This window comes from Podarcis erhardii (assembly GCF_964252035.2).
Source record: "Podarcis erhardii genome assembly, chromosome: 5".
NCBI classification, from domain to species: Eukaryota; Metazoa; Chordata; class Lepidosauria; order Squamata; family Lacertidae; genus Podarcis; species Podarcis erhardii.
Genome location: NC_138509.1, coordinates 20,864,087 through 20,892,022, shown reverse-complemented (window position 1 = coordinate 20,892,022; position 27,936 = coordinate 20,864,087). Strand labels below are relative to the sequence as shown.

At 45.9% G+C, this 27,936-nt stretch overlaps 1 protein-coding gene across 1 annotated transcript; it reads left to right on the top strand.

The window, feature by feature from the left end:
- The first annotated feature begins 557 nt into the window (after positions 1 to 557).
- On the top strand, positions 558 to 24,820 carry MAT1A (methionine adenosyltransferase 1A). The gene is made up of 9 exons (XM_081861262.1): positions 558 to 932; positions 10,746 to 10,823; positions 12,091 to 12,213; positions 16,842 to 16,954; positions 17,337 to 17,480; positions 17,955 to 18,173; positions 19,122 to 19,304; positions 20,912 to 21,045; positions 22,990 to 24,820. The coding sequence occupies exons 1-9, from the start codon at positions 833 to 835 to the stop codon at positions 23,090 to 23,092; spliced, it is 1,197 nt and encodes a 398-aa protein (XP_081717388.1). The 5' UTR covers positions 558 to 832; the 3' UTR covers positions 23,093 to 24,820.
- The last annotated feature ends 3,116 nt before the right edge of the window (positions 24,821 to 27,936 follow it).

Below are 27,936 nucleotides of genomic sequence, written 5' to 3'. Positions count from 1 at the left end.
CCCAAAATTTCAGGGTGTCTTGAAAACACACACAAAAAATCCTCCTTCTCCTTCCTTCCACTGGGGTAAAAATGCCCCTGAGACGGAAGATTATAGTTTCAGGAGATAGAAGGGGAATCGTCGAAGAGGGAGAAAGGAAAGTTGCATAACTGGGCACAACCGCTTCGAATATTGCATCATCTCAGACCAATCCATCTCCCATCGCTTCCTGCAAAGATCCAAGCCAGTTTCCCCGACCATTGCCATTTCTGTTATGCAACCGCGAAGCGCGCAAACTTCGGCAAACTTTCCTCTGCATTCCTCCCCCAGAAAGAAAATGAGAGGGGGGGGGAGAGAGAGAAAGAGAGCGAGAGAAAGAAAGAGCAGCCCTTTTAGGAGCTGCTGAGATCCGCAGGGGGGCGCAGACAAAGGCATTCTCCTGATCCGTGCGAGAGATCTTCCCTGCGCGCGCGCACTTTTTTCTCCTTTTTGGAGCGTGCTTTCCCCCTCTCCCCTGCGAGGAAATGGGCTCTCCCGATCTCCTCACATGATCGCCGGGGCACTTTCGCTTTTCCATATATTGGAGGCGGGCGGAGTGACAGCTCTAGCCAGAGGGAGACCCGCCGTTTCCGTCGCGTGTGCGTCTCCGGCGCGCCCTCGGGGAGCCTGCGCTTTACGCACGGGGAGGTGTAATCCGAAGCCGCCGGTTTAAATATAAGCGCAGCGTAGCTGCCTTTTTCCAAGGGAGAGGTTGCCAACGTCAGATCTCTTGCGCTGCTCTTTTCCGAGGAGATTTCTTCTTCCCTACGCAGAGGAAAGCGTTAACAGGAAGGAGGGAGAAAAGAGAGCAAAAATGATGAATGGGACGCTGGATAGCCTGTGCGACCACACACTGAATGAAGACGAAGGGACGTTCATGTTTACATCGGAATCGGTAGGGGAAGGACACCCAGGTAAGGACTTGGCGCAGGGGATTGCAGCTCGTTTTGAAAGGTTGCAAGGAGATCCTGTAGTATTTTTTTTTTTTTAGCGCGGGGGCGGGGAGGCATACCGCGTGCGTGTGTCTATAAAGCACATTTAACGTATGTCCCCCCCCGAGCTACAGTTCTTAGCACCCGCAACAAACTACTATTCCCAGCGTTCTGTGGGGCGGAGGAAGTGCTTTAAACGTGCTTTAAATTGATGGTATGCACGCAGCCGAAGTTTTAGGCTTCTTTTCACCTGCTGTTGACTCGTGTGAGAGGTAAAAGCAGCCTCTCCGGGGATGCCATTGCAGACCCTGATTCATTCCCCAGGGGGCATAGCTTCGAAAACCACTGCTAGCCACTGCAGTTCTTTCTGTATTGCGATTTGACCGTGCACCTTTCAGAACAATCCCATCAGGAATGTCCATGCCACAGCTTTGATAGCACCAGATCTGGCACTGATGGACACGATCCAGCCAAAGTTACATGCTTCTAAAGGCTCGCTGGTGTTAATGACACGGAGTGTATTCTGTGCAGTTTTCTAGGATGCAAATCCTGGCGAGTTCTGCCAAGCCTACTTCCAAGTAAAGGGACATAGGATTGCAGCCAGTTTGAAATCAATGGGATTTAAAATACTGTGTCTGTTGCAGTGAGACTCTCAGAGAACAAGAGTTGGGTGTGCGCACACTTTAAAAAAATTGTGAAGATAGTGTATTTTATTAGGCCTGTTCCTCTTGGTTCGTGTGTACATATTTTGGAGTTATGCAGAAGAGCTCGTAAGCCAAATGATTCACCCTCCCAGTTAAAACTTCTGTGTAACTATTAAAAATAAATAGATCTGTATGTTCCTACACTGACAGAACTTAGTCCCTTTAGCTGGGGGCTGCATTAATCTGATATTTCAGCGGACCTTGTGGAATTCTCCCACATGCTTGCTATATCATTAAATTGTAAATCATTCCCCATAGCAGCTGGGCATGATGGTAGGACATATTATCCAGCCTGCTCCTCTCTATACACAAAGCGACCGGTTCCTCACACCTCTTTCTTGATTATTGTAAAAGCAAGGCAAATTGAAACTTGTTTAAAAAGAAAAGGGAATAGACATTATCTGTGCCAACATTCCAGCTCAAGTTTGTTTTATCTGGCAAGTCTGAGGCTTGCGACGTGCTTGCAGCAGATGCAAACAGATAAATGATTTTTTGGACAAGGCCGGTGTATGTGTGTGCATGCATGCGCGCACATTAGAGCTGTGTGAGGTACTCAGATGTGTATTTGGCACTGTATATCTTTCAGCATGATTCAGGCCTTTCCTTCTGATTATGTAACAGTCAGCGGAATTAAAACAAAACAGAAAAACTCGTTTAGTTATTAGTATTCAGTTGGATGGGGGAGAGGTCGCACCAGAGTTTTCCCCCCCTCTTGATGCATTAACTGGATATCTTGTGCCAACTTCTTATCTGGCACGTAACAACCTCTGGCGACTGCGGGAGAATTCTGCCACTCCACAACACCGAGGAGACATTTTTTGTCTAGTTAATGGGGCTGCCAGCACCTTAGGCTTCCATCAGTTTTTTTCTTAAGTGGCAGTGATGCCAAGACGGTGGCTGATCCTGTTTCTTACATTATATTTATAGACACTAAGAATGACATTTGAACTTTTACGTTAAGGGAGGGGAACCTGTAGCCCTTCAGTTCTTGGTAGACTATAGTTCCCCATCATCCCTGACTGCTGGCCATACTAACTAGAAAACTTGACAAAGGTTTCTGTGGTATCAGTGGTCTCAGATTTGTGAAGGTCCATTCACACATGTAAGTCAATAAGTGATGACTATGAAATGTATGAACCAACCTTGATTCTTCTATTTGAAAGGCCAGGTTTTTGTTCCCTTTTGCCAGAGTGCACTGGTCTGTTTTGAGATCCAGTTCCCTCTCTAGAATCCCCAAGCTGTCTTTCTCTACTTAACGGTACGTCCAACCCTTGAACTCTCAAATTAAAGTATGTTTAGATAGGGAAGTTAAACATATGCCCAGTTCTCTCCCACTGAGTTGTTTTTTTGAAAAAGAAGAAGCTTTGTCTATATTCTTGGAGGCTTCCAAGATTGTCAGTAAATCTTCTGATAACTGGAGTTCAATGGGATTATTTGGCCTTCTGGTCACACCCCCATTTCAGATCCTGAGTGATGTGTCCATGAAAGACTGTAATGCTCTAGGGAGAACATTGATGATCCAGAAAGCCAAAGAAGGTATAATTTGGCTGCAAGAGTAGGTTTAGGACAGGGTTTCCCAAACTTGGGTCTCCAGCTGTTGTTGGACTACAACTCCCACCATCCCTAGCTCGCAGGACCAGTGGTTGGGGATGATGGGGATTGTAGTCCAACAACAGCTGGGTAACACTGGTTTGGGATATGCAAGAGCTACAAGTTTATTTGATATTTGTATGCTGCTTTTCCCAACAACAAAGCTGAGCTCTGTGTGACTCACAACAATAACAAAGCATAAAAAGAAGCAAACCACAGTTCCATCAATATAATCAAATAAAATTACACAGTATAGTTTGTTATCTGTCTGGTGTTCCCCACATACACTAATTCTCCTATACAGTCTATGTGTGTGGATAGCCACAGTTTTGCAAGGTCCATGACTTTGCAAGGTCCTCCCTTGACCTGTCACACATGTCTCCTGTATCTGGGCCAGCTTGTACACCTCAGAGGGCAGGATTTGGCCCTGGGGCCTCCTGTCACTGATCCGTGGTGTGTGTGTGTGAGTCAAGTAGAGTTGTGCAAAATCTACAGTATTTTCCTTAACGAGAAATGAGCAGACAGCAGTCAACAGAAGGAATGTGCAATTGTATACTTTTCCTCTAGTGGTTATCCGCCTTCCTTAAGGGAGGGGAGGGTTGATAGTGAGCGACCAGGTGAATGATGCAAACCAAAGACAGGCGTCCCACTGGATAGTCCAGTTTCTCCTGGGTAAGACTGAAAAATGTCTACCAATTGCTTCTTCCAGATATATAAACTGACCCATTCTGCAAGCAAACCAGATGAAAGTTCCTAGAAGTGAGGCCATACCTTTGTTGGGGGTGGGGAATACATTTAGGTCGTCTGTGCAATTGGGGAACAATATTATATAGTGAAAAAGCGAAACTGGATGAAACAAACTGCAACCCAGCATAGCGTGAGCCACAATTAAGACTGCAGTTCTTAAATGCATGTTGGGGATTAAGTCCAACTGAACTCTGGGACTTCTGAGAAGACATGCTTAGGAATGTGCTGTTAAATCCTCTTGATTAATTACTTGCTAAATTGTGGCCTAGTCTTTACATATCACTTTCCCCAGGCAAGTAAGTATGTTTTACCCACACTTGGGACCAGGGTACAGCTTCGTTACGCAAAATTTCACAGCTGTCAGATGAGGTAAATAATCACCCAGGTTTGGGGTTTTAGTTATTGCAACAGATTTCTGAGAAGTGCAGCGTCAACCTTGGAAGGCCCTTTTTGTAGCAGTGTAGCGCATGTGTCCCAGTGACGCAACATCAGAGAAAAGCACACAGTGAGTTTGGACAAACATGGCAGCTAGGACAAATGACTAGTCGGTGTCATCTCACTTGGCTCTGACAATATCAGGTTGTCACATAAAAAGAAATTTTAAAAAATCGGGCGCTGTTAATGTTTCAATGTAAACACACCGCGCCTCCTTCCAGAGTTTAACGTCTGTTTGAATTTCATCCGAAATATTCCAAGTTTCCTTTCCTAATCTAGAACAAAAATACGATGCCATGCATTTCAGTCCATTTAACTGAAACTGTAGAATAGTTTCCATGACAAATGTTATGAACCCCAAACTGATCAGCGTGAAATACAGTGGCAGAATCAGAAAACAGTTGCCGCAAACACACACTTAGAATAAGAATGTCTTTGCAAACCTCCCCTATGGTAGGAAAGGGAGAGAGATGCCAGGTGGACTTCCATTCTCTGGGGCCACCACCGAGAAGGTAGCGTCCCTTGTCCTGAAGGAGTTGGGTAAGGAGAAGAACAAAGAACAAGACCCTTTCTCGTGATTTAAGGATGGAACAGTTCAACAAAGTGATTTTGTCTACTGTCGGGGATCTCAGAATTGCTTTTAAGGGGGGGAGGGTCAAGGGGGTACAGTATTAAAGATGAATCTTTTGAAAAGGCACAGTTCTTAAGTATTACAGAATAGCACAAAACCTAAAAGTTCTCTCGGTCTCCCCCTCTCCATGCTATTGATCACCTTCTCTCTCTACACCTAAACTCTGTTCCCAAGATACAGCTAGTATGGCACTGCAGGGTCCTGAAATTGCACCCCTCCCTGTCCATTATCAATTAGCCTTGGTGATATCAGCTGGGGTTTTTGTTTTGTTTGGTTTCTTTTGGCCATCCCTGGAGATGGGGTGGCTTGCTCTCCCAGCCAATCAGAAGTTGGCCTCTAACCCCTCCTCCTCTTCCCCCATCCCACTTGGCAGCCATTCCAGAATCCCTGCCTACCGTACAAACACTAGTTAATCATTAATCTTGTGAGGAAGTGGTACATGGCTTTGGGAAGTTCATTATCGCCATGGACCCGTTTAGCTGAAAGGCCGAACGTTCACGTCCACCCAAATAAAGCCTGATGCAATCATCACTCAAATCGCTTCTAGATTAAATGGGCCAATGTGATGTAAGGTCACTTAGACGTAAGGTTGCCAACTGGCCAGGAAGAACAACTGCAAAGCCAGCTTGGTTTGTTCCTGTGCCTTTAGCAGAGGTGAGGCATAACCCACACATGGACTTCTTCATGGCATGGAGCTGAACATGATCACCTCTTTAGCTGATGCTGATCTTGTTGCTGTTAAAGGCAAAGTTGACAGGGCCAGTTTGTAAGCTGACTACCCTAGTTGAACTCGGGCCGAGGAAAGCAGAGTTCAGAGCCAAATTGGGCTTTTTAAAATTAACATTAAAAGCAGCTGCCGGCGAATTGAAGGAGGATGTGGATATACTCTAGCATCCTGTAGGGGGAGTGATTTTTAACCGGGGAAGGAATTTACTCCTCTCCCCATATCCCCTATCCTAGTCAGCCGTCCATTGCTGAATTCAATAAGTTTTAAAAGGGAAATAAAAGGGCTGAAGCTCTAATCCCAGTTCTCCTGGATCCCAAGTGCTTTGGTCTTTAGCCGCAAAGCACACGGGGTTCCCTCTGCTACGTAAGTCACTGTCTCCGTAATCTACTTGTAGGGCTTTTAGGTTAAAATAGGGTTATCCCCCACTATTTGGGGGTAAGGACAGTCAGGATACTGGCACGAAAAGGGGGAAGGAGAAGTATTTCAGATTTACCATTGCGGGAAACATCTAAGGGTTCAAGCTTTAAGCAGCGCTTGCTTTGAACACTTCACATTAATATCATTCTTATTTTTAATTCTTATTAACTGTCCCTCAACAAAAGTTATCAGGGAACGGGACAATTGATAATAAAACAAAGTAAAAACTTTGGCAATAAAACTACAAAATAACCTCAATCATAATATGCACAGTGTATAATCCCAAAACAATACACAGTGTTTGTTTACCCTTATGCGCTGAATGGAACGGATGCTTTTTCCATAGGTGACAAAAAATGATGCCAACAAGCATCAATAAACATATATCCAACAGGAGGGAGCCATGATTGAAAAAGCCCCACCTCGAGTCGCCATGGCACATACTTTGGTTAAGGAAATGCACTGCCAGTAGGGCCTTTTCCTTAGATATTGGAGCATGGCCGGCACATACCAGGAGGGGAACTTCATCATGCATACTTGAACAGCAAAAAGTACTAGCTGGATTGGCCAGAAGGCTCACGTGAATTACAAAAGCCTCCTCACCACAGTGATGGTGACCAGACATGGGCACAAAATGTCTGAAAGGCTATGTATAGTGCAGTCCTAAACTACGTCTGCTCAGAAACAACTTCTGTTTAATTCACTGGGGCCTCCCAGATAAGCAGGGTTAAGATCTCAGCCTTTGTCTTTGTGTACAGAACTGATCCGAGGAACACACACACAGAGTTTTAGCTGCGCCACCAAGGACTTCGATGCCACTGATGGGGCAGAGAATCCTTGTATCTACCCCTTTGCCAGCTTGCCTGCCAGCCTGCTTGCCCACACACTCCTGAGTGTCTCTTTGCAACATGATCCAGTCTGGCTTTTTTTCTGATCCACATGGATTTGCTGTTATCAAAATATCAAATTCCGCTTCTGTTGCCACCCCCTGGCAAGTCTAGAGCTTCTTCTCCAGTGGAAGTTCACATCCTACCTTCTAGCCAGCTTCCTTTCTGGTCTCCTTAGCAGCTCTGTTGATTTTGTAGATCAGGCATGTCCAACAGGTCAATTGCAGGGTGTTCCTGGTCGATCCTTGGACGCTGAGTGATCTGTATCCAACAACACTGGCTCCCTAAAAAAAACTCAACAACTTTGGTCCATCCTCCAGTGACAATGGGTAGATCACTGCCAGTTTCTTTTATACTGTGAGTAGATCACAATCTTGGGAGTTGGATGTGCCTGCTGTAGATCTTGTCACTGCTTCCAACCCGGACACTGCAATCATCCTCTGAGGCCTTCTTCATGTGCATTCTCCATGAGAGGTCTGGAGGGTGCCAACACGAGAACGGGCCTTTTCTGCGGCGGCTCCTCACTTCAGTCCCTGTTTGGTCCCTGCTCCTGCTCACCTAGCAGTTCAAAAGTGCAAGTAGATAAATAGGTACCACTCTGGCAGGAAGGTAGATAAATAGGTACCACTCTGGCAGGAAGGTAAACGGCATATCCGTGCGCTGCTCTGGTTCGCCAGAGTAGTCCGTAGTCATGCTGGCCACATGACCTGGAAGCTGTCTGCAAACAAACGCCGGCTCCCTCGGCCTATAGAGCGAGATGAGCGCCGCAACCCCAGAGTTGTTCATGACTGGACTTAACGGTCAGGGGCCCCTTTACCTTTCCCTTATGGCCTTTTAAACTGTGTTTGCAAGGAGAATGGTTTTTGTTTGTTACCATAGTATGTACAGTGGTACCTCGGTTTACGAACAGCCCTGTTTACAAACTATTCAGTTTACAAATTCCGCAAAACCAGAAGTAGTGTCCCGGTTTGTGAACTTTACCTCAGTCTACAAGCAGAAACTGAATGGTGGAAGGGCACTGGCGGCGGGAGGCCTCATTAGGGAAAGTGCGCCTCTGTTTAAGAATGGATTTGGTATAAGAACAGACTTCAGGAACGGATTAAGTTCGTAAACCGAGGTACCATTGTGTTTTTATATTGTAAACCACCCTGTGATCCTCAGATGAATGACAGTATAGAAATTTAATTAATTAACAACAATAATAAAAATATTAAAGAAGCATTGTGTTAGCCCAAGTTAAATCAGATATTGTGATGTTTGAAGTTAATCAGTTCAATAGCAAGCAGCATGCTGGTACTGATCCAATCTGGGGTATCATGCAGTAAGTGTTCCCTGTTTCCAGCTATGAAATCAGGATTCTGAGAAGTTGCTAGTCAGTTAATATTGGCCAACCCTCTCATGTAACACCATCTACAATATGTTGATGAATATCTGGTGTCCCAGGTTGGCGACAAGGCAGAAAGAGGAGACACTTCTCTCTCTCTTTCTGTCTCTCTCTCTCTCTCTCTCTTTTTAATCTATGTTTTTCAGGTTCATACATTTCACTAATTTTACAATCATTTTAACATTTCAAAGCTTGACCTCCTTTCCCCATCTTTCTGCGGTTCCTTAAATTTATTTTTAATATCTTCTGCATTTCCAAATTAACTTAATTGCTAATTTAGTCATCTGCTTTAAAGATATACTTTAATAAAACTGCAGGTTATTACAATAATCCTCCCAATGTTCTTATCTGTTTACAGTTTTTCTGCAAATATTCCATAAACCATTTCCATTCTTTTATAAAAAAAGTTTGTTATCTTGATTTCTTATTCTTCCGGTAACTTTCACCATTTTTGCATATTCCATAAGCTTTTGTATCCATTCTTCCTTTGCTTGGACTTCTGCTTCTTTCCACTTTGGGGCAAGTAACATTCTTGCTGCTGTAGCATACATGAATGAGTTTCTATACAGTTTAGGTAGTTCTATCCCTATAATAGGGACGCAGGTGGCGCTGTGGGTAAAAGCCTCAGCGCCTAGGGCTTGCCGATCGAAAGGTCGGCGGTTCGAATCCCCGCGGTGGAGTGCGCTCCCGCTGCTCGGTCCCAGCGCCTGCCAACCTAGCAGTTCGAAAGCACCCCCGGGTGCAAGTAGATAAATAGGGACCGCTTACTGGCGGGAAGGTAAACGGCGTTTCCGTGTGCTGCGCTGGCTCGCCAGATGCAGCTTTGTCACGCTGGCCACGTGACCCGGAAGTGTCTCCGGACAGCGCTGGCCCCCGGCCTCTTGAGTGAGATGGGTGCACCAACCCCAGAGTCTGTCAAGACTGGCCCGTACGGGCAGGGGTACCTTTACCTTTACCTTATCCCTATAATCCCCCCCCAAAAGGCTTCTAGGGTTTTTGTGTGTTTGTGTGTGTGTGTGTTTAATTACAAATGTTAGTTTAAACATCCTTTTCAATTCATTATGTAGCATTACTGGGAAAGATGGGGCACTTCTTGAGCCTTTGTGACTAGCAGTTGTTATAAGACTTTAAAGTTTCTTAAATGTGTGAGGGTCTTGCTTTATACCAAGCCAGACCACTGGCAGAAGCTCTCCAGAGAACCAGGCAGAGGTCCTTCCTAGGCCTCCCTGGAGATTGAGCATGGGACCATTCGTATGCGCTCCACTGCTGATCTGTGGGCCCTTCCCAGAGTCGAAAGACTGGTGTTAAGCCTTAAAAGCTGCGTGTAGCCCAGCTGCAAGGCAAATGCTCTACTCGCCAAGCTTGGCTGTCCACCACCACAGTGGATGTCTTCCCATTTAGGGTCCAGGGAAATGGAATAGAAGATCGGTTGGCCTCTGTTTCTGAGAGGCAAGGGGCCGGCTTTCTCGAGACACATTTCCTTCTGCTTTGCTGGGCTGAGGTTCCTGAGACTTCTTGGTGCAACCTCAGAAGCAGGTCCTTTAGGGTAAGTGAGCTCTGCACCAAGAAAGGGGAATCTCGCCCTCCAGATGTTCCTGGACTCCAATTGCCACCAGCCTCAGGCAACATGACCCAACGGTCAGAGAGATCGAGTCCAGCAACACCTGGAAGGCCAGAGGTTTCCCATCCCTGCTCACTTTACTCTTCCCCTGCATACTTCAGATGACTTCCCACTGTGAATTGGGAGGACTAGAGGATCTCAGTCTGGGATGTTGGTGGTGGAATTCATTTGAGACTTGCTCTGCCGGCAGCTGTGGGCTTAGCAGTACCTGATCTTTGTAGGCATATTCCCTCTGTATCTTGTTTCATTTTTGTCTCGGCCACACTGGTCTGGTCACCGGTGGAACTGAATTCTACTCCAATCTGTCTTTGCTCCTTCAAAGCCTTAGAGCTGGGACAATCTCATGGGCAGGGTAGCTCATCCCAATATTATGAAAAGATGCAAAATGAGAATTGGGTTGTTCACCATCTCTGTATGCTCTATAACAGACATATGATTAGTAGCTTTTGGGGGGCAAATTGTAGCACATGGCTTGGCTTTTTAATGGATTCAATTTGTTGAATTTTTCTTAGGTGGAGGCAAGCAGCATGCATATGATAGAGCTATAAAATGCAGAGGATCTAAACAAAACTTTCCGCTTGTCAATCCCATGTGTCGAAAGCAACACATGTTTCTGGTTTCTTCTCTCAGTTTCCCAAATGATCTCTTTCAGATAAGATATGCGACCAGATCAGTGATGCCGTGCTCGATGCCCACCTGAGGCAAGATCCTAACGCCAAGGTTGCTTGTGGTAAGAGACCGTGTCTGAAATGATGACTGCTCTGCACTTACCAGCCAAACATAATTGTGATAGGTAGTAGGTGGCATGGGGAATCCATATATTGCAAGGACCACTAGCAGAAGTGTCAAAAGCAGGGGGGAGGTTTTGCGTAGCCCCTCCAAACTGTTTCCCAGACTGTATCTGTCTCCCTGTTGTTCCAACAGAACTCAAGGAATGCCTGCAAAATCCATACCCTGTATTTCATACCTTGGTCACACCAGAGTGTGACAAAGGTGGAACCCAGGAACTGGCAAAAATGTATGTAAAAGTAGATCTCTACAAAGAAATCATTTTGGGGTGGGGCCAGAGAATGAGGTTCCTCACACCCAATTTTGCTTTCATTTCTACTCCTATGACTTTAAGTTCTCACTTTGGTTTTCGTTGTTTAAATTGTGCCAATAAAGGCTGTATGATGAACAATGAGGTTCTCACTTGAGAGGCTTTGTCTACCCCCTTGGGTAGATAGGAAGTTTGGGGGGCGTATCTGTTGCTTTGTTTTTTGCTGGGTGATACTGGTCTAATTACTATTGAATGAGTTGTACAGTGGTACCTTGGTTGTTGAACACAATCCATTCCGGAAGACCATTTGACTTCCGAAACGTTCAACAACCGAGGTGCAAAGGGCGGTTGGCAAAGTCAATGGCAAAAATTGAAAAACACTCAGCGGAAGCTGTTTGACTTCCGAGGCATGTTTGAAAACGGAAGCACTTCCAGATTTTCGGTGTCCAGAAACCAAAATGTTTGGCTTCTGAGATGCTCGAAAACCGAGGTACCACTGTATCCCTATCTGCCTTCGGTCCCTGGAACAATCTCATGAGAGGGTTAAGTCACTGCAGTATGATGAGCAGGCGCAAAATGGGAAGGGAGTTATTCTCAGTGTGTATACAGTCGTACCTTGGTTCTCGAACAGAATCCATTCTGGAAGTCCGTTCGACTTCCGAAAACATTCGAAAACCAAGGTGCGGCTTCTGATTGGCTGCAGGAGCTTCCTGCACTCAATCAGAAGCCACACTGGATGTTCAGCTTCCCAAAAATGTTCATAAACCGGAACACTCACTTCTGCGTTTGCGGCATTTGGGAGCCAAAATTTTCGAGTTGCAAGGTGTTCGAGAACCAAGGTACGATTGTATACATGCTACACAGTGATAGGTACCCAAGAGCAAATAACATGCTTATTGTAAATGAATATTTGAGCCAACCTAACAGAGTTTCCCACTTGTTTTTCCTTCCCCCGTAGAGAGTGTGTGCAAAACAGGGATGGTGCTGCTCTGCGGGGAGATCACATCCAGAGCGGTGGTGGATTACCAGCAGATCGTCCGAGACACAATTATGAACATAGGCTATGATGATTCAGCTAAAGGTTGGTGATAAAACAATGGAATGATGCTGGGTCACTGCTCAGCCAAAAAGCTGTAGAACTAGTCCCTCTCTGCTTGCCTGCTTACCCAGGACAAGGAAGAGCCTGATGCAATTGGTGCTGTGGATTGCTTAGCTGCCACCAGGAGACAAGTTCCCAGCTCCTTTAATAAGGAACAGGAAAAACTATTTACTGAGAGGTTAAAGGTTATCTCAGGTTTGAAGTCGTGGGTGTCCTTTGCACTGGGCCACTTTGTAGCATTCCTGCTATTCATGGCATACTTGACTTCTTGAGCCCACAAAGTTATCAGGCCTTAAACACGTTTAAAGACTTTTTACTGAGGCCAAGATTATATTTTTACATCAACTCATGCGGTGCGATTCATCAGGTGGTGTGCTAGCTGGTGGCAGCTGGTAATATTATTCTCAATTTTTACCTGTTGCTTAACTATAGCTGATGTGGAGGATTGCCACAGTTCACTTGGAAGTGAGTTCCATGTGCGAAGTGTGGACACTTAAAAGTTATTATGGAGGGGAGGGGGAGAAATAAATGCACAGTTGGCATTTTTGGTGCCAACCACACATTTAACATTGCCCGTGGCTTGTTCCCAGTGCATCAGAATGCATTGCAGTCAATTAACCCATGGAAACAAAGCAAAGACGAAACAATGTACAGTGGTATCTCGGGTTACATATGCTTCAGGTTACAGACTCTGCTAACCCAGAAATATTTTCTCAGATTAAGAACTTTGCTTCAGGATGAGAACAGAAATCGTGGAGCAGCAGCGCCTGTAGCAGCAGGAAGCCTCATTAGCTAAAGTGGTGCTTCAGGTTAAGAACAGTTTCAGGTTAAGAACAGACCTCCAGAATGAATTAAGTTCTTAACCCGAGGTACCACTGTAAATCTGAAATGAACAGGGCAGCAATAGAGCAGCAAAGCCCAGAATACACAGGCACCTACAGGAAAGTAGACTTCCTTAAGCCAAAAAATATAGACCTCTGTGTGTGTGTGTGTGTTTGTTTGTTTGTTTGTTTGTTTGTTTGTTTGTTTGTTTGTTTGTTTGTTTTGAGCATGGGGGTATGTTTGAACTAGTCATTACCCTGGATTGAGCTGGTAGGGTTCACACCCAGAAATTATTTATTGTAGTAATTCATTTAAACCAGTAGCACCTCTGTTTTATATGGTCAGTTTGGTGCTTTGGTCACATGCAAGAGAGTAGCTTCTTAAGGAAACAAATGAGACTCCCACTGAAATTGAAGTGGGAAGGATGAAATACTGCATGAGTAAGGCATTCATTCATTTATTTATTACAGTTATTTCCCACCCTTTTTTCCAAGGAGCTCAGGGTGGCATACAAGGTTCTCCCTCTCCTCCTTTAATCCCCACAACAACTTTGTGGAGTAGATTAGGCTGAGAGGCAGCGACTGGCCCAAGGTCACCCATCAAGATTTGGAGTCGTGGGAATTTAAACTGTGGTCTCCCAGATATCAGTCCAACACACTAACCACAAAACCACACTGGCTGGGATAGCTCAGTTAGTAGAGGATGAGACTCTTAATTTCAGGGGCGTGGGTTTGAATCCCACATTGGACAAAAGATTCCCTGCATTGCAGGGGGTTGGACTAAATGACTCATGGTGCTGGAGGAGACTCTTGAGAGTCCCATGGACTGCAAGAAGATCAAACCTTTCCATTCTTAAGGAAATCAGCCCTGAGTGCTCACTAGAAGGACAGTTCGTGAAGCTGAGGCTCCAATACTTTGGCCACCTCATGAGGAAAAGACCCTGATGTTGGGAAAGATGGAGGGCACAAGGAGAAGGGGACGACAGAGGACCAGATGGTTGGACAGTGTTCTCTAAGCTACCAGCATGAGTTTGACCAAACTGTGTGAGGCAGTGAAAGACAGGAGTGCCTGGCGTGCTCTGGTCCATGGGGTCACGAAGAGTCGGACACGACTAAATGACTAAACAACAACTCTTCAATTCTGTGATTTAGGAAGAGCTTGCTTCCCTGGGATGTTGGCTGCAATGTACAAATCGGCAGCAGTATCCCTTACAGGGTGTGCGGGGAATGATGGGCCTCCCAGGCAGAAGATCTGCTTGTGAGCATTCTCCACAGATGCAGCCAATCAGCCGCCTTGGAAAGGCTCCTTTCCCCAAGCAGCTGGCCGGGGCATCTCTCTGCCCCACAAAGGGGTGCAGTAGTGTGGCTGGGGACACGGCTGAGTTTCAAATGTCCAAAGGGGACGTGTTGCAGCCAGATCTTCTCTTGACTGAAGAACCCAGGCCTGTCAGCTCATCTGGCATGCTGGGTTGCTTACTCATGGATAGCCATTCTACTTCTGCCATTCTACATGCCAGGAACGGAGACAGTCAGTTTCTCATTCCTGGAAAAGAACGCATGGGCACACATTAAACCTTAGTAGCCCTGCGCTTAGTAAAAGAACATTTATCCTAAGTGGAAAAACTATACCTTGTAGGGGGACGGTTGATGAGAAAGCAGCTAAGAAAAAGGGAAACTTGACCGTTTGTTCCTCGGCTGGAGTTTCAGAACAAATTGGGGAGGGGGCTACCCTTTTGTACAGTGGTACCTCGGGTTAAGTACTTAATTCGTTCCGGAGGTCCGTACTTAACCTGAAACTGTTCTTAACCTAAAGCACCACTTTAGCTAATGGGCCCTCCTGCTGCCACCGCACCACTGGAGCCCGATTTCTGTTCTTATCCTGAAGCAAAGTTCTTAACCTGAAGCACTATTTCTGGGTTAACGAAGTCTGTAACCTGAAGTGTATGTAACTTGAAGCATATGTAACCCGAGGTACCACTGTACTTCGTAAAATATCCTTGCCGCACCCGTTGGTATCATTTTTGAAACGCTGCCCTCTTTGGTCCCACTAATGAAGGGAAAGCAAGCTTCAGAGTTTTTAACAGCACTGCAGGTCACTTTAATGATAAAAACATCCAACATTTTAATATACGAAGAGGGTTTCTGCAATCTGCATGGCCGCTCTCATGTAGCAGAACTTGCTCCTTAAGGATCAAATTATCTCTTATCCAGGGGATTTGTGATTGATTTCCCACGTTTTTTTTGTTTTTGTTTTTGTTTTTAAAAACTGATACCCAAAGAAGGCTGCTGTTTAGTTTTGAGCTGATGAGATGGGGAGAAGAAGCCGCCCAGGACCAACGATGTGACTTAGTATAAGACAGCATCCTACATTGGTCGGTGTTAAGCTCCACCGCCACAACTTCTACTGCTCTTAATGAGTTGGCAGTTCCCCAAGGCTGAATTTTGGGGTGTGGTTATTTTGCTTTTTGTTTAAAGCCAGGAGAGCAATTGTGAAGGTCCCATAAAATTTGTAGCAGAGATTTGGCCTCATTGTACTCTGCAAGAGCGAAATGAGATGTGATGGGGGCATCATATTTCTGCCGCACCCACAAGTAAAGTGGACCTTAGGGGCCTAAATCTTTTACAGCCAATTGGCTGTGCCGGTGAGAGGACCAGAACTCTCTCTGTTGTCTTCCCTCACCTCTCTCCTCAGACCCTAGTCTCCAGTATATGCTGTCTGCAGTACTACATAAAATGACTCTGATGTTTTTGATCCAGCTCAGACTTAGAGATCTCAAGGCATGGAACTTTGATGATTCTCCTTGGCTGGGTAATCCCCCAATTAGCGAACCTATTAAACAACCTCTCTGCCTTTGGCAAACCTAGCGGATGGACTATGCCGAGATGGCAAAACTGACTGGAAAACTCAGAAACCAAGAGGATAAAAACTTTATAAAAGAATGAGGGAAATTTATAAGTTACTTAAAGGTAAAGGTAAAGGACCCCTGACCATTAGGTCCAGTCGTGAATGACTCTGGGGTTGTGGCGCTCATCTCACTTTACTGGCTGAGGAAGCCGGTGTTTGTCCGCAGACAGCTTCTGGGTCATGTGGCCAGTATGACTAAGCCACTTCTGGCAAACCAGAGCAGTGCACGGAAATGCCATTTACCTTCCCACCAGAGCAGTACCTATTTATCTACTTGCACTTTGATGTGCTTTTGAGCTGCTAGGTTGGCAGGAGCAGGGACTGAGCAACGGGAGCTCACCCCGTCGTGGGGATTTGAACTGCCGACCTTCCGACCAGCAAGCTCTAGGCTCTGTGGTTTAGACCACAGCGCCACCCGCGTCCCTTATAAGTTATTTAGGAGACCAGTGTAAGCAGATGGAAACAAAAGCAGGGTTTTGATTTCACTTGTAGTGTAAAAATTAACATGGATAATATGGTTTGATATAAAAACTGGATTAGGGATGAATATGCAGTGGTATAGATATTTAAAACAAGACCCCATGAAGGGGATGGGGGAAGTCCTGAGATTTGGACATATTTTTCTTATTCTTTGTTTATTTGTACTTTGTATTTGTAAAACCAATATATATATATATATTTAAATGGAATGAAATACCACCATTTTTAACACTGCTCCTTCTGAACATTCTTTAGTCTTCCCTTCCTGGAAGGCCACACCCTCCGTAGAACTGCTGGGGAAGGATGTTTGCAACCTAGTAAAAACATTTCCAGCGGTCTTGTGGGACATGGTTTTGAAGGATGGAAAAGAAAGGCAATTCATGGCTTCCATTTCTCTTCCGCAGGCTTTGACTACAAGACTTGTAACGTTCTTGTTGCATTGGAGCAACAGTCGCCCGATATTGCCCAGGGCGTGCATCTGCACAGGTCGGAAGAAGAGGTTGGCGCTGGGGACCAGGTAATCATTGTGAGAACATTTAAAAAAAATTTCCATCTTTATATCCGCCAGAAGTATTCATCTTGGTGAAAAGAGCCAGTAAGCAGCTGGGGGTTGATTTGCACCTTGCATTTCAGGATTCAGTCACCAGGATTATGAAAGAGAACATGTAAAATGCTTCCTCAGGACTCCCTACCACTTGAGGGAATACAAAATAGCATTTATAAAAATGAAACACTAAAGGGAGGAGCTGTATCAAGGAGGAAAGAGGAAGCTGATTCTAGAATGAAAAGGGAGAAAGAATCTTGTGAAGCGAATTCTAAAGATGTTAATACATGAAAAGTGGTCCTTGTTGTTGTCTTCTTTTTGCTGATGGAAAATAATGGCTCCTTTCCCACTGCAGGGCCTGATGTTTGGCTATGCCACCGACGAAACAGAAGAATGTATGCCCCTGACCATCATGCTTGCTCACAAACTGAATGCCAAAATGGCCGAGCTGAGGCGCAACGGGGTTCTCCCTTGGCTTAGGCCGGACTCCAAAACCCAGGTACTTTCATAGGTTTAGGCCAGATTATTTCTCTTCTGCTCATAACTAGGGCCTATCCGTTTGACCATTCTTTGGCATCGGGAGGCCTGTGCATGTTATGCTTTGGGAAGTGATTCTTGCTCTTCTGTGAGAACCATGGGTTGGAGGAACGCAAGATCTGTAAATGGAATGAAGTTCCCTCCTTTACCCAGCAGACTTCTCTAAAAGCCTCTCTGGAGGACTTGGGGACCCTCTTGAAAGGTATGGGCTGGGCTATGGGGGTGCTGCTGTGGGAAGAGGATGTGGTCCCCCAAAGGGCAGAGACCCCTTGGTGCAAGCAGAGTTGTCCATTTTTTTTGTAGGGAAGCCATTCAGAGTTGGGCCAAGCCCCAAATGGGGGCACAGTTGTTGTTTTGGGGTTGGTTTGCCAGTTTTGGGGTGTGCTTTTTCTCTCGCCGCCACCCTACAGTTCACAATTGCTTCCTTCGCTCCCAGATCACAGTTCAGTACATCCAGAAAGATGGCGTCGTCATCCCAGTGCGTGTCCATACTATTGTCATCTCAGTGCAGCACGACGAAAGCATCTCTCTGGATGCCATGCGCAAGGCCCTCCAGGAACATGTTATCAAGGCTGTGGTTCCACCCAGATACTTAGATGACAATACGGTCTACCATCTTCAGCCCAGTGGCCGGTTTGTTATTGGAGGACCGCAGGTAAGTATGTGTTCACTGATATGTGGGTAGATATGAGGAAATCTAATATTCCTCCTCTTAGGTTCTTCTGAAATGCATGTTTATGTTATGACTGGTACTTTCCCCCCCAAATCAAATCTGGAGGCATACCCTCAAAAGGTACATGCCCCAAAGAAAACAAATATAAATTTCCCTCCATCACAGTGGTTTTCAAGCTTTCTAATCTCAGGGTACCGTTTCACATTGTCTTAGCCGTTGAGAAAAACTTGCATGTCTGCCATGGGACCCTTGTGTGTTGCGGAGAATTCTGAGGGTGCTTTTAAGGATACATATACAGTGTAAACCTGCAATTATTTTATATCATTTATTTTCACGTATATTTACTTAGGGCTACACATAGTTCCTCCTGCCAACCTAGCAGTTCGAAAGCACGTCAAAGTGCAAGTAGATAAATAGGTACCGCTCCGGCGGGAAGGTAAAGGGCGTTTCCGTGTGCTGCTCTGGTGGCCAGAAGCGGCTTAGTCATGCTGGCCACATGACCCAGAAGCTGTATGCCGGTTCCCTCGGCCAGTAAAGTGAGATGAGCGCCGCAACCTCAGAGTCAGCCACGACTGGACCTAATGGTCAGGGGTCCCTTTACCTAGTTCACCGTAGTAGGCAGGAGCTTAAGTCCTAAGATGAAGTGTTTCTCAAACTTGGGTTCCCCTGCTGTTGTTGAACTACAACTCCCATCATCCCTAGCTAGCAGGACCAGTGGTCAAGGATGATGGGAATTGTTGTCCAACAACAGCTGGGGACCCGAGTTTGAGAAACACAGGGCTAAAGAGAGGAAATATGTGGCAGTTTTCTGGGACATCTTCTTCCGAGGCTTCTTGATAGGTTGTTGTTGTTGTTTTCCATTTTGTAGCATTTGCCGCTTTTCCATCTCATTAAGATTTAGAAGTGACGATTGCCATTGCAATATTGCAGGGGGACGCTGGAGTTACTGGACGGAAGATCATTGTGGATACTTACGGCGGATGGGGAGCCCATGGGGGTGGGGCTTTTTCGGGCAAAGACTATACAAAGGTGGATCGGTCAGCAGCATACGCAGCCCGGTGGGTTGCCAAATCCTTGGTGAAAGCTGGGCTTTGCCGCCGTGTCTTGGTCCAGGTAAGTTCTGGTTTTGTCCTCTTCCGCCCTTTTCTCACTTAGCAGCCGTCAGCAGAAATGAAGCGTTGTGGCAGATTTGTGGCTGCCTGCTGCTGAAGCCATCAGCATTTCCTCCTCCTCCTCCTCCTCCTCCTCCATTCCTCCTGCTGCAAGGTCTGAAGTACAAACTGCACTGTATCACGGCGAAACGTTATCAGGCAGAGGGCGGAAGCAAAGTGTGTGGCTGCTGTTTCTGGGGGTAGTTGTAGCCCTGCAACAGCTACTTCCTGCTTGAGAGACGTGGCTACCTGTGGGGAACTGCTATATTAAGGATATCAGTGAGGCAGTTGTTTCTGATAGGTTCAGTATATAAGAATCGGCTGTATACAGCGGCAGGTTGGTAGCCCCTCTAGCCCTCTACTTACCTGAATTCCTTTTCTTACCTGAATTCTTTTAAGCACAGAGAATGTAACAGTTATCTTAGCAGTCTTTGAAACAATTCTACAGTGGTACCTCGGGATGCGAACGGGATCCATTCCGGAGCCCTGTTCGCATCCCGAAGCGAACGTAACCCGTGTCTGCGGGTCACGTTTTGGCACTTCTGCGCATGTGTGTGATGTCTTTTTGACGGTCTGTTCATGCGCGCGCGGCGAAACCCAGAAGCAACGTGCTCTTTTACTTTCGGGTCGCCGCTGAGCGCAACCCAAATTTGCCTAACCCGAAGCGTATTCATCCCGAGATATGACTGTATAGGGAAGTTCAGCACTGCATTCTTGAGGTTCAGCTCCCCTCCAATTTGAGTCTCCAGCTGTTGCTGGACTACAACTCCCATCTTCCCTAGTTAGGAGAACTAGTGCTCAGGGATGATGGGAGTTGTAGTCCAACAATAGCCAGGGACCCAGTTTGGAGAAACGCCGTTTAGAGTCTGGACTTAATGGAACGTAGGAAGTTGCCTTACACCAAGTCAAGCAATTAGTCCGTCTAGCTTAGTAGCATCTACACTGATTGGCAGTGACTCTCCGGGAATTTCAGGTAGGAATCTTTCCCAGCCCTACCTAGAGATGCTGGTGATTGAACCCAGGAGCCTCTGCCTGTTTAGCAGAGACTCTGCTGTTGACTTGTAGCCTTTCTTCCAGTGCCCTTAGGGTGGGCTTGCTCTGGGCTTAATGCTCTCATAGGCAATCCACTCATCAGATGGTTCACTGCTCTACAGTGTGGTCCTGCTACATTTCTCCACCAAAGCCCTTCCGTGACAGCACCACTGGAGGCCCTGCTTTGCTTCAGCTTTTAAAACCAGACACATGCGCCCTGCACACCAGTGTTTCTCAAACATGGCTCCTTGGCTGTTGTTGTTTTACTACAGCTCCAATCATCCCTAGCTAGCAGGACCGGTGGTCTGGGATGATAGCGATTGTAGTCCATCAACAGCTGGGGCCCAACAGCTGGAAAAAAACTGCTCTACACAACTGATGCAGTTTTATGTTTTATATGCGTAAGTCTGTCACCACCAAATGTTGTTGTGCCTTTGCAAGAATGGATTTCTTCAAGCAAGTCTTCACCCATTGCTTCAGCAATCAATTACCACATACACACAGAGAGGCCTAATTGTTGTTTCTTTTCATCCATAGGTTGCCTATGCCATTGGTGTGGCTGAGCCACTCTCCATCTCGCTGTTCACGTATGGTACCTCCACAAAGCCCGAACAAGAGCTGCTAAACATCGTACACCAGAATTTTGACCTCCGGCCAGGCGCTATCGTGAAGTAAGCACTTTTGCAAGGGGCTTTCCCTGCCAAAGGAACAAATTTACTGCAGCACCCCCGCCACACCGAAGATATAAAGCAACCAGAAGTATTGACTATTGAATTTCAAACGCCGAGAAAGCAAAATAGCAAATGCACTTTTTCAGGTGTATCAGCTTTCTTCACTCTGGAGCTTCCAACTAAATCCTGCTCCAGGATAGTGCAACATTCCAGTGGAGATCTAGTTCTCCTTATTTATGAGGGTTCAGCTGCTGCTCTTAATGGGCTCAGAGTTGCACACCCAAAGAACAGCATCAAGACAACAAATGAGTTATGCAGTCCAAGGCAGTATCATAACATTTTAAGCAGCCATGGCTTCTCCAAAGCACCTTGGTAGCTGTAGTTCGCTAAGGATGCTGAGAGTTGTTACTTGCAGCGCTACAATTCCCAGAGTTCCCTGGGAGCAGGGCTTGACTGAGAATTTTTTATTTTATTTATATACGGCCATCATCACAAGATCTCCGGGCGGTTCATGGGATGAACTGTAGTTCTGGGAGGAGAACTGGGGTCTCCTTGCAACTCAGAGCACCCTTAACAAACTACAGTTCCCAAGATTCCTTGGGGGAAGCCGTGGCTGTTTAAAGTGGTGTGGTACCTGCTTTAAACATATGATGCAAATGGGACCTTAGATTTGCTGCCTGGGAAGGCTCTAGGTCCATGTTCCCCAAATTTGGGTCTCCAGCTGTTTTTGGACTACAATTCCCATCATCCCTGACCACTGGTCCTGCTAGCTAGGGATGATGGGAGTTGTAGTCCCAAAACAGCTGGAGACCCAAGTTTGGGAAGCACTGCTCTTAGGCTCTTCCTTTGCTGAAAGGTTTGCTGTGGGCTGTGCAGTTCTTCTAGCCAGGTAAGAGAGACCTGGCTTCAGATGTTAAGAGAATCCCAGTATTGCCATTGCTGACTGGCAGGGCTTTCATGTGCTTCGGACATGGGTCCTTCTCATCCCTAGATGGAGATGCAGGGAATTGAACATGAGGTATGTTGTCTACCACTCGGCTACTGTCATAGACTGGCTGGATGTGGAGGAGTGAAGGGAGGCACCATCTGTGAAGCCCTCAAGGGAAGAAGGCTCAGAGTCCAGGGATTGGTGATGGGTGGTCAGAGGGAGAAGACTGGGAGGAGGAGGAGGAGGTGTCAGAAGCTGAAGAGGTAACAGGGCTTAGTGCGCTGAGTCTGGCTGGTGAAGAGGCATGGATGTCTCCCGCTCCTGCTGTGACACGCTCCCCTCCCTGCTGGTCTCCCAGGACCAGGAGGGGTATGAAGTGGGAAGAGCAAAGGCAGGCATGCCAGCACAGTCTCAGATTGCTTGGGGAAAGAACCTAAGGCAGGTGTGGGAAGGCAGGGACCTTCAGTCTCAGCCACTGCTTCACAGGGGCGAGACTTAACAGAGATGAGTTGCTGTGCTCATTAGGCCTGGGCACTCCTGTGCGGATCCTGGTTTTTCTAGATTTAACTCCACTTACTTTGTGTGATTTGCTGCTGGCCCGCTCCTGTCAGCTACGGCCCGTCTTTACAGAGGTCCAGTTCCTTCAACAAAGCCAGAATGGGCCATGAAGTGAATGACACTAGGTGTTTCTAGGATACATCACAGAAAGTAAACAGATGCTAATGTAACCAGAGAGAAAGGGGGGAACTCTGTGTGTGTGTGTGTGTGTGTGTGTGTGAACGGGCACACACAAATTCACGCCATATCCATGGCAGCTGCTCTGCCCAAGACATATGTGGCCAGTAGCTCACTAAATAGGCATCCCAGGCTTTTAAAACAGCTGTTCCTTGCAGCTGCTATTACCTATTACGCGTCTCTGGTATTTTGGGCAGCCTCTGTTCCATGCGGGAAAAATTAGCGCGCCCGTTATCCAGCTGTACTTAATGACTTCTTCTTTCTCTCTTTGAATAAACCAGGGATCTGGATTTGAAGAAGCCCATCTATCAGAGGACCGCCTGTTACGGCCACTTTGGGAGAAGCGAATTCTCTTGGGAAGTACCTAAGAAACTGGCCTTTTAACGATCACGGTCCCGACCCCTGAGCTTAAGGGGAGAGGACTCTATTATGAAAGGTGCTTCCACTGACCATCCTCGAAAATAGAAAAAAGTTGTTTTCATGGAAATCGACGCTGTTTGTACTCTCGACATCTCACCACACGCACATACAAAAGATGTTTCCTATTGCTGCTATTTTTGTTTCGTTCCGCTTAGAAAAGGCACAACATAGGACTTCGACCCACAATCAAAACGATGGAATACCAGCCTTCAGCCCAACTTCTCTCTGTTCTTCTGTTCAAATGGGAAGAAAAGATTCCCTCAGGTTCCATAAGCTTCCCTACTACAACTGGACAATTAGAAATTATGGGGTCTAATTTCCTTTCTGCTAATATTTGGTACTGCAAATATTCCCTGGACTCTTGGTGTGGAAGAGGATTTTGGGGCCTATATTTGACACATATTACCCAAAAGGGTTCTGTCAGCTTTTCTTTAATCTATCTGCTATTCTCTTTCTTCTTCTTCTTCTTCATTTTTTAAAAAGGAAACTCTTTTCTCTTTTATAACAGCCTCGTGACAAAACATTTTAGATGGGTACATGGCCAATGCTGTTTATCTATGAGCTTACATATTGATGAAGTTGCCTCAGCCCATTCTAGGCAGGGCTGTTTTATATACAAAATGTTAGACGGTTGCTTACAAGCCCCACCCCTCACCCCATTGGCTGAGCTGCTGTGATTTCAGGGAATGCTTTAGCAGGTCAGGGGAGGAACATTCGGCTAAGATGGGATGCAAAAGCCAAGCAGGAAGGAGTTCCAGATGGGAGATAGCTGACCAAATAAGGAATACTAGGTCAGCTAGCCTTTTTCAAAAACCCTCCAACTGCTAGAAGGATGTTATGAGGATAAAAGCAAGCCTTTAGCAGCAAGAGTTCCCTAGACCAAAAAGGAAGGGGAACAGGGCGTCCCGTCCCGTGTTGCAATGGGAAAGTGTCATCCTTCACTGTGTGGAGCGGTGTAAAAGAAGACAAGAGTTGTTGGCCAGGCAGTATGGCCAATAGGGGAATAGATTTGGGATCCTCTTCAGGCAGGAAAATGTCTAGCACTGAATGGAAGATGGGGTGGGACCTCTGTTGAGGAAGTGCAACAGATAAGCAAGAATGCTTTGGGTTTTAGAAAGCTACGTATCGAGTGAGGTGGGTGGGAAAGTGGTGGGGCTGAATTTAGCATTGATAAGAGCCAATCATCCGGGCTGGATGCCCATAGTTTTGCCTTTCATGGTGCCATTGAAAGAAGGGGGGGTCAGAAGTGCAGTTCCCCCCGCATCTCAGCATTACCCAATTGTACTAGAATAGCCTTTTGTCCAGATTCTTGACGGAAGAGCAGCCCTCTCTGGAATGGGATCTGGCACTTCTCATGCATCAGCAATTCAGGATCTTAATCTCAGTATTTCACTGTGTAAAGCATCATGTACACTGATGGTGCTATATAAAATTAATTATAACTGTAATTTAATAATAATTAATGGCTGGCACTTAACCCGATCTCAGCATCCTCATGTGCATAGTTTTCTAGAAATGCTGTTTTTTTCAACATTGGAAAAACTTGATATCCTATCTGTGCCTTTGTACAGGCCTCTCTTTACATCCAATTTGAGTTGTTCAACCCGCCAATATATACACTTTCCCTCTCCCAAGCGATAGCCACAACAATTTGTATGTCAAAATGAAAGGCATTAAAGCGTTTTGCCCCTTGCCACTGTAGGCTTGAAGAACATTTGAGCGCAATAACAGGCACTGGGTCATCATAATTTGGATATGAAACAGGCAGACGGACCTAATCCTAATTTTTTCAAAGTGTTTTGAGAAGTTCTGAGGAGAAACTGCAACCCCAGTGTGGAGGCAATGGTTGAGACACCCACTAGATGGCATTGTAACCCATATTAGATGCATCACATTCTGCAGAACAACCCAGTTCAATGGTGGATTGTTTCCTCTTCATTATTGGCAATGTTAAGAAACACCAGCAGCTTAAAATGACAACAAGGCAGCAGATTTTGCAAAAGGCGGATTCTTTAGTCTGTCAGCAATAGCAGAAGAATGAGCTTTAAGTAGAACGTTGCTTTTAAAGAAAAGATAAGAGGTTTTCCAGCTGAGGTAAATTTATCACCATGCGCCTCACTATTTTCCACACACCTCAACTGGCAGAAATCACTATTCTTTACTAGAAGGAGGAAAAGCTTTAGTTTTCAGATCTGGCAACAATATTTTGGAAAGCTTATTTGGGCCCCAGAGGGCAACCCTCTTGTCAACAGAGAAAGAGGAAAGCACACCTCTTTCTTCAGGCTGCAGCTTGAAATTGGTTTCATTGTGATCTCTTCTTCTGGGAAAATGTACTTTAGACCACGAAGGAGCAAGCAATCTCTTAAGCAAAATTTTCGGCACCCTCAGCAAGACTTCGTTGAGGTGGGAGTTGAGGGAGCTGCCATGGCAATTATACAAACAAAAGCAGTTTTGGCCCAACCAACTCTCCACACCTCGGTTCTGTGCTCTTTTAGCCATCATCGCATGTCTCCACAAAGAATTGTAGGTTAGTTGAACCTAGGAAGCCGCCCTTACAGTCAGGTGTTTGGTTCACTTAGCTCAGTACTGGGAATACAGTGGTCCCTTGGGTTACATACGCTTCAGGTTACAGACGATTCAGGTTACAGACTCTGCTAGCCCACAAATAGTACCTTGGGTTAAGAACTTTGCTTCAGGATGAGAACAAATTGTACTTCGGTGGCGCAGCGGCAGCAGGTGGCCCCATTAGCTAAAGTGGTGCTTCAGGTTAAGAACAGTTTCAGGTTAAGAATGGACCTCCGGAACGAATTCAGTACTTAACCCGAGGTACCACTGTACTCCATTGCAAATCCCTAGTCCCTTCTTCCCATCCACAAGCCAATTTCCCAGTTCCCTAGAAGACAGTCTTAAGACTGCTACCCTCAGCCCACATACCTGGGAACAACCTCCCCAAACACAGTGGGACTTTTGAGTAAACATTCATGGGACTACATCCCTGCTCACAGTATACACCACTGTTTTCAGCAGGGTTTGCTTCTGAGTAGATAGGCCTTGTATTGCATTGCAGACCTGCAGTGTAGATACAGTCCTCAAGATTCCTTCTAGGAGGCTAGTGCTTGCATGCATGCCAACGCATTTAAGACACATTTTTCTTTCATTTCCGCATATTTCCTTTCCAGCCACTTGATCCAAATATAATCTTCCCTGTACCCACGAGGATCGTCCTCGGGGAGAAAGCAAAACAAATGTTGAATTTGCAGAAGTGTTTGTACTTAATGCCTCTTCTATGTTTTATGCAATGTGCTGAATGCAAGGGGATCAAGGGAGGGGGTGGTAAGAGAAAGAACTCAGAAGGAAATATCAAATAGCTGCTTTCCAGAACTGTGAAGTATCTTGATTCTGCCAAAGCTCAGCAACTCAAAAAACCGATAAACACTGCAAACGTTTAGGCAGAATCTTGCTAACATCACTGCTTGGTTTAAGAACTTATCACTTTGTTCTAAGAAAGTATATTCACTTCCCTTTGCAAACTGCAGAGGGAGCTTGTGCCTTTCAAAAAGGGGGAGAAAACTAAAAGTCCTCTTAACTCCTCTACATATATTCTTTTGGTTCCCCCCACCCAAAGCTTCTACCCTCTCTGCTCATACTCCATTCATAGAAGTTCCTGCTACCAGCCATGAGAGCTAAATAGAACACCTATGGTCAAAGGCAGTATATCTTTGAATGCTGGTTGATGGGGACAAACAATGAATCTGTTAATCTCATGCCCTACTTTTAAGCTTTAAGAGGGCACTTGGTTGAGCACATTTGAAAACCAAATGCTCTGAGAGACAAGTGACTTGCTCAAAGGATGGGTGGGGCCTGAGCCCCCAAAGGATGGGTGGGGCCTGAGCCCCCAAACTCAGGCCACCCCTTTCCCCCTAGTATTTGTTACTGCACTGTAACATCCGTTTTGCAAATGACAAATTAGCAGCTTACCAGAGACCACAAACTGGATTAAAAAAACAGGTGGGGTGTTAGGTTCCTCCATAATTTCTCTTTCAGTTAATTTCCCCCCAAAGCATCCCAATCCCATTCAGTCCTAAAAGTTTCGAACCAGACCCCAGAAATCTATATTTTCAACCCTCATTTTCTATCTGCACCCTTCCAAAGGATTTCTCTTTCCAAAAATTAATCCTTAATTGCCCCCTGTTTTCCCTTTTCCAGATACAAAAGTTATCCACCAGCCCTGTTTCTGTTCACTAATCTTCCTTAGATTCACGCAGTCTGCTTCATTTTTCCTTCAATTTTCTTCTCTGTTCAGGAGGACCGCTCCTTTTCCCACCAGTCACCCCATGCCATTGCAGCACCTGTGACGTGCTCACCAAACAGGAACGCATGCTATGTCAAAATGAACATAAGAAGAGATCTGCTGGATCAAACCAGTGGCCCATCTAGTCTAGCATCAGATTCTCACGGAGGCTGACCAGATCCCCATGCAAAGCCTGCAAGCGTGGGAACACAAACTTCCTTCCTCCTGAACCGAATAAAGCAGGATACAAGCACTGGATAAGGAGTTGCAACTGTCAATCAAGTTTTGCAGCTCAGATCTGGCTAAAGCTTGAGAACCTTCCCAGCCTTGCAGCTTCCAGAGTAAATAAAGGCATTTTGGGTAGGATGCTCAACTGTCAGACCGACACATTGTGCCAGCAGCAACATGGCCAAACCTTTCTTTAAAAAACAAATTCTATACCCTATTTGTTTGCATCACCAGTCTTTCCTTTCTGAAGCCTTTCTGGAGCGTATCCCTCATTAAATACACTGTTTGC